At 39.5% G+C, this 7,076-nt stretch overlaps 1 protein-coding gene across 3 annotated transcripts in view; it reads left to right on the top strand.

Moving 5' to 3' along the window:
- Nucleotides 1–7,076, top strand: part of sacm1lb (SAC1 like phosphatidylinositide phosphatase b) — a 54,519-nt gene that overhangs the window by 13,698 nt on the left and 33,745 nt on the right. The window contains exons 2-3 of one of the 3 annotated variants that reach the window (XM_025911630.1): nt 4,826–4,981; nt 5,411–5,508. In XM_025911630.1, the coding sequence (XP_025767415.1) occupies nt 4,953–4,981; nt 5,411–5,508 (127 nt within the window). In that variant the 5' untranslated portion in view covers nt 4,826–4,952. Of the gene's footprint in view, nt 1–4,543; nt 4,982–5,410; nt 5,509–7,076 lie in introns of those variants that run through there. The other 2 variants (XM_005472359.4, XM_013268384.3) reach the window with 2 other exon arrangements.

Raw genomic sequence — 7,076 nt, 5'->3', positions numbered from 1 at the left:
TACTCCCAAAACAGAATAAATTATTACGAATAAATTGAGGGTTGAAGCACCCCCCAAAAATGGGCTAAAATCGCCCCTGCCACTCAGTGTAAGTGAAAAGAGCACACCGTTAAGAAAAAAAAGAAGAATATATATACAATAAATAACAATACAAAAATAAAAATAAACTAAATAAATAAATAAAATATAGTACATAGTATATCCAAGACTGTATATAAGAGTGAACAATGAAAAATACGGTTGACCCACAGTGATATAGTCTGTACAAATTTAACTGTACAATATTTGTATTTTCACAGTGGCTGCCCTTTCATGACCCTGGTTTCTCCTCCTTGTTACTCTTACAAAGAGCTGTTCAGAGGGGATCTCTGATTGATGGCACCTTGATTAAACTATAAAAAATCTATAAATAAAACTGAACAAGTCAAATATTAGGCCCATTTCCAACAACAATGAGTTCCAGTGTCACATTAATGCAAGTTTAAAATGTTAAAATGAACAAACTCATTGGATATAAGTTTACAGTTTTTACACACACAAAAACGGATGAATTAACACAATTTATCAATGATCAATTTTATGTAAATCTGTGTTGCTGCTGAGGCAGAGACCGTCCAGAGATGCTGGCAGCATTGATTTAAATGAAAAAGAAAACCTATCATGAAACAAACACGAGGTGAAATTAGCTATCATTAGTGTTTGGGTGTACATAGAAGTGCGATCAGTGCAAAAAACATGACCTAACACTTAAGAGTTCACAGTAGCCTACTATATTCAAGGACTCACTATGGCCATTTCAATAAACCTGCATCTTGAAGACACTTGCAACGACTACAGCCCGGCCTCCACAGTCACCTGACCTAAACCCAAAGGAGATGGTTTGGGATGAGATGGAGCGCAGAGTGAAGGCAAACAAGCCAAGTGCTCAGCATCTCTGGGAACGCCTTCAAGACTGTTGGAAACCATTTCAGGTGACGACCTCATGAAGCTCATGGAGAGAATGACAAGAGTGTGCAAAGCAGTAATCAAAGCAAAGGGCGGATATTTGGAAGAATCTAAATTATAAAACATGTTTGGAGTTATTTCACACTTTTTTGTTTGATACAGCACACTACGATGTGTGCTGCTGGTAAAGTTTCTGGGCTGTCTTTCCTCATAACAGCCATCCCTCAAGATTCTCTCCATTTAAAGCAATGCGATATCAGGGACAGTAACATCTAGTCCTTTTACTGAACCATACATGTTCATCCATAGTGTTGATGCCTTGAGTGAGAATCTACAATGTAAATAGTCATGAAAATAATGAGAAACCATTAAATGAGAAGGTGTGTCCAAACTTTCAACCAGTAGTAATAAAACACTACAGCTAATAGTCAAGCACCCAATGGAACTGTGTGAGCACTGCAAATAACTGGGCTGTGTTCAACATGTACTGTTAGGATGCTGGTCTGTGTTTAGGACACGAAGGCATTAATAGCAATCTCTGAGGAGCTGAAGATAAATTTGACATTAGAAAACCTGCTCGGAAGGGCACTGTCTCAAGTTTATGGCCAACTGTTGAAATCTGTGATTTTTTCCAGATCCACACTCCAGTCCAGCAGGCGGCGGTAATGCGCATCTAAGCTGGTTTACCAACCGCCATTAAACTGAAAAGAAGAAGAAGGTTACAGTCTCATGGCCATCAGTCGAGGCCCAGGCACTTTTTAGCAAGTCAAACATCACAGAGTTAAATAAGCCAAAGACACTTTCAGGGAGTTTCATGTAATAACAGTTAGACACAGGCTAAGGGTTTGAATCACACGATATCACAGAAGGAGCATAGGTTTATTTTAATTGCTTTTACATTATGGAAATGTTGTATTGTTTTAAAATATTGTATGGTTTCATTTATACAGCATTGAAAAGACGGTTTTCCATTGGAAAATTTGGTTTTATATCTATGAATTTTAGCCAGTAAAATGAGTTAATTAATCAAATTGCCCTATTTGCAGATTAATCAAAAAAATATTTCCCATAACAGAGAGAGAAGTCAGAATAGATAAAAGAAACAACAAAAGTACAAAAATCTGTCCAGAAAAGATTATAGCTGGAGCAGGACCAAAATAAGTGAGACAGTAACAAAATGAATCGTTAACATCGGTGTCTTTTTTATATCATACAAGAAAAGTTCTGGTGGGGTAAAAACGATGAATGATTTTAAAAGATATTTTCTTTACTTTGTTGGTTAACAGGAATTTCGATGGAAAGGTCAAATTCTCTTCCCCTCCAGGTCCCAGTATAAATTATTCCCATAAGGAACGGCCACTGGGACACAAATTGTGTCTTTCTGCACTGGAGTCCTCACTGCATGCTAGATGGTGAGGAGAAACCCACTGTGTTTGTATCACATACACTGAGTGTAGGAGAAAAGAACTACTTAGAACTGGATACAGAAGGATTAGCTGTAATATTTGGTGTACAGTATTTTCATGAGTACTTGTACGGCAGGAAGTTTATGATTATCATGGATCATAAGGCACTGATAAGTTTGTTTCACGAGATGAAGGTGGTGATACCAGAACGAGGCTGATGCCCCATGCTGGAACAGCTACATCACAGTCGGGAATGAGCCACATGAAGGGCCTGGCCAGAAGTTACCTGTGGTGGCCACACATGGAGACTGACATTGAGCATGAGGTACAGTCCCGCATTACTTGTCAAGAACACAGACACAGGCCTGCTACACCCCTGAGAGTGGTGAGCGGTGCAAACTTTAAAGGAAAAAACGAGTACTGGACACACACTGTTAAACAGGGGTCTGTTTAGTTACTGAATCACACCACAATCAACAACAGGTAGGTCTCCCGCCGAGTTGATGATGGGCAGGAAGTTGAGGTGTACACTTGATCTTATGCACCCCGACTTGAAACAGAACGTGGCATCAAACAAGATATCCAAAGATGGTTCCATGACAGACATGCCAAGAAGCGCACTCGTTATCGGAGACGCAGTGTATACCAGAAACTATACAAATGGATACCAGGGCTTATACAGGAGATGACGGGCCTGTTTTCTACACAGTGATGTTGGGCAATGGAAAGGTGGTGAAGCGGCACATAGATCAGCTGTTGGCCCACCTCGAGCCTTACTTACCAGCAGGAATGCCTGAGGGCCGCCAGGACGAGCCCACAACGGAGAATAGTGCCTCACAGGAGTTGCCAGCCACAGAGTTGTGACGATTACAAAGAAGCAGGAGACCTCTGGAGCATATGAGAGACTTTGTGCACTGACTGATAACAAGAAGGGGCACTGACAGGATCTTACTGTTATAGTGAACCTAAGTCTGTCGGATTGCTGGTTAATTAGTAGTGAGTGAAATTTGAGTAAATTTTGTGGGGTTTGTTTTATATTTTAATTTAAGGTTAAGTTTTTATATGGGCATTTTATTTAGTAACTAGAAAAATTTGCATTTCCTGCGAAAATGCTGTGTGGATGCTGTAACGCTGAAGCTGTCTGCTGAAAATAGCTGAAAAAAATGAAAAGTTGCAAAAATTGTATGGTGGTGAAGAAATTGAAAATTCTGCTATAAAAAAGGTGCAGAAGCAGAAATCTTTGCTGAAAAGTTGTGAAAAGCAAAAAATTCTACTGAAAAGGGGTAAAGAAGCTGAAATTTGTACTGAAAAGAGGTGAAAAGAATTGTTGCCACAAGCAGAATTCGAATCTGGGCCTCCTGGTCTCAAGGCAGTTACTCATCTCAGTGAGCCAAACTGGTTCTCAAGACAAAAAGAGATGGAGAGACTGACAATTCTGATGAAATGAGCAGAAGATGCTGAGATTTGTGCTGATAAGTGGTGAAAAGGCTTAAAATTCTGCTAAAAAAGAGGTGAAAAACTGAAAATTCCACTGAAAACAGGTGAAAAAGCTGAAAATTCTGCAGAAAAGAGGTGAATCAGCAGAATTTCTGCTGAAAAGGGGTGAAAAAAAATGAAAATTCTGCTATAAAGGAGTGAAGAACATACAATTTGTGTTGAAAAGAGTAAAAAAAAGTTTAACTGTTAACTGAAAAAAATGTTACCATAAGCGGGATTTGAATCCAGGCCTCCCAGTCTGAGAACGGCTGCTCATCTCACTGAGCTAAAACACAGCTCAGCCCAGCCAGAAATAAGTGACCACATTGATAATGTGTTCCATTCATTTCAATGGGCAAAAATATTGCATAAAAAGCTTAATATTTTAAAAAAGTATAATAGTTCAAAGTACAAAAAGATATAGCAGGAATGAGGAGAAATAGCAGAATATTGTGAAATTTGAATGGTGAAAATTGCACAAAAATTGTGGAAGTAGTTAACGGACAAAGAACGGAGCAACTTGAAGAATAAAGTATAAAGAATAAAGAGAAACAGGAACTCAATAGTTCAATAGTTAAGCTATTAAACTACACAGTAGTTTCAGTTAAGGGGGGAGGATTGTTAATGAATAACAGTTGGTGGACACGGTTTTGACCACCAGGGGGCAGCAGTGTTTTGATTGCTGTCCCGGTGTTTGTGTTTATGTCCAGTTTCGGAAATGAAGCGATGGCTGTGAGGTCGAAGCCGTCTCTGTTATTCCTTAATGCTCGAGATATTACAAAGAAATTAAAATCTGCTTATGCTTTGCTCTGATGTGCAGAAGGAAAAATAACGTTTGAAATTTTCTCTTTCTATCCGCCTGAAGAACCTTTGTAACGCAACTACACATATAATTGTACCTGCGATGTAACTAAATGTAGTACGGCAGTGCGTTACATTAACGCCTTACTGAAAATGTAAAGATGGCATTTTAACCACTGCTGCTTATTTTTCTACAGAACCGTGTTGTTCCGGTGTCCGGCCGCGCGTGGAGCTCGCTCACCCCTGCTGGTGAAACAAACGCTCGCGCGCTCACAGCTGACGACGGAAGTAGCCTGACACGTCACTGAGATTACGGGAGCAAAGATGGCGAACACCTTCCAGAGTTTCAGCTTGTAAGTGCTGCAGAATGAAACAGTAACATCACACAGCCTTATTTACCGTCCACGCTGAATGAAGAGGCGTGCCAGGCTTTAGTAGGCGTGTAACTACAACGACACACGTTTGAGTTACATTCTGTGAACGTTAGCTTCTCGTTAATTGTCGAGGAACTGATGCTAACGTCCATTTTATCCCAACTTGTTTCGTTTTTTTAAACAATTTCCATTCAGTTGTTTATAATCACATTTAAATAACACATTTAAATATGGATGTGAGCAAACGCAACACTTAGTAACTGAGCTTCTAAGCGAGGTTAGAAGATGTGATGAGGCCATGTTTCAGAATCTCCAGCAGTAACCGGCTCCTTCAGCGCCGTCGGTGTTAATGTGAGCTGCCCATGGGCTCATGTTGGCTTTTAAACCTGGTCTTGTCTTTTGCATCAGGCACATCACACCAGAGAAGTTTTACATAGAAGCTTGTGATGATGGCTCCGTGGATGTCCTGGCTATTGACAGGGTGTCAACTGAGATGACTCTAACAGGTAAGCAAATAGACACGCCCCCTGCCAAAGGTCGGGATGCTGTCTAAAAATGTAGAAGAAAACAACCTCAAACAAACGACTGAGATCATTTAAAGCTTTCAGTGAATAGCCCAAAGAAAATCTCTGCTCGTTTTGGTGAGTGGACAGCTTCTCTGCTCTGCCTGAGCAATCAAAGCACTCATTCACCATTTCACATAAGCAGCTGCTTCCATGTAAGTGCTTTCTATCTAACATTCACACTCCAACTTGGGGTCGGTATCTTGCCTAAGGATATTAGGCATGTAGACTGAAGCACCCAAGGATTGAACCACAGACCTTCTGATTAGCAGATGATCGGCTCTACTTGCTGAGCTACACCTCAAAATGGCATTTAAATTTATTATTATTTAAATATGGAATTAAAGAAAGTATATACAATTTGAGAGTTTTTTTTTTTTGCCAGTGTTGATAGACACTTTAAGTAACATTTCAGTTTACATATATCTAGCTAAATTGAATTTTGTTTGAACATTAAAATAGGAAATTGTGTTTCAAGATCCTTTAAAAAAAACAAAACAAAAAATCCCCCATTAAATTAAATTAAATACTTTATGTCTTTAGTTGGTTTGGCAGATAGTGATTTAGATTTAGGGTGTAGCTCAGGAGGTAGAGCAGGTCATCTTCTAACTGGAAGGTTGGTGGTTTGATCCCTGGCTGCTCTCGTCTGCATGCCAAATATCCTTGAGCACGATACTAACCTCAAGTTACTCTCTGATCTATCAATTAGAGTGTGAATGTTTGATTTAAACCCTCCCTTTAGTTAAAAGCGCTTGTATAAATGGGTGAATGAAGCATGTTGTGTAAAGGTACAAAAGCATCATATTAAAAAAATTCCCTGCTCGCCCCCTGTGGGCGGTCTACCCCTCAAACTTGGGTCCTCTACCAGAGGCCTGGGAGCTTGTGTGTATATATGTTTGGAAGTACTATGAAACAGTTTTCAAACATTACTTACGTCCCCTTGATATTCAAACTGTATACATTGTTATAACAGCTATATTTTGTTTCATTTTTAATAACATTTAAATTTAGAAGAATAAAGAATAAACAGGAGTATTTAATTACTGTGTGTAAAATAAGTAAATTTAATGACATGAAATTCTCACCAGATGTCAGTGACACGCCATCCAATCCATGCATGCAAAGAAATCAAACCATAAATCATGTGTAATAATGAGAAATGACACAGGGAAATAGTATTGAACATGCTTACTGAAATGTATTTAATACTTTGTACAAAAGCCTTTGTTGGTGTGACAGCTCCAAGCTCCATCTCTTGTATGGAGAAAGCAGTCACATGCATGGCTCAGGTGTGATTTTGGCCCAATCACAGTCTTAAATCCCGAAGGCTCTGTGGGCCTCTTCTATGGACTCTGAGCTGTCCATGGATTTTCATTTGGATTCAGGTCAGGTGATTGTGTGGGCCATTCTAGCAGCTTTACTTTCTTTCTGTGTAACCAACCAATCCTGTGAGTTTGGGATCATCGCATTGGTGAAAAGTCCGCCCTCGTTTCATCTTCATCATCCTGGCA

The sequence above is a fragment of the Oreochromis niloticus genome, linkage group LG11 (genome assembly GCF_001858045.2).
Source record: "Oreochromis niloticus isolate F11D_XX linkage group LG11, O_niloticus_UMD_NMBU, whole genome shotgun sequence".
Lineage (NCBI taxonomy): Eukaryota > Metazoa > Chordata > Actinopteri > Cichliformes > Cichlidae > Oreochromis > Oreochromis niloticus.
The sequence above is the reverse complement of the archived record's forward strand: the minus strand, read 5'-3'. Positions and strand labels throughout refer to the sequence as shown.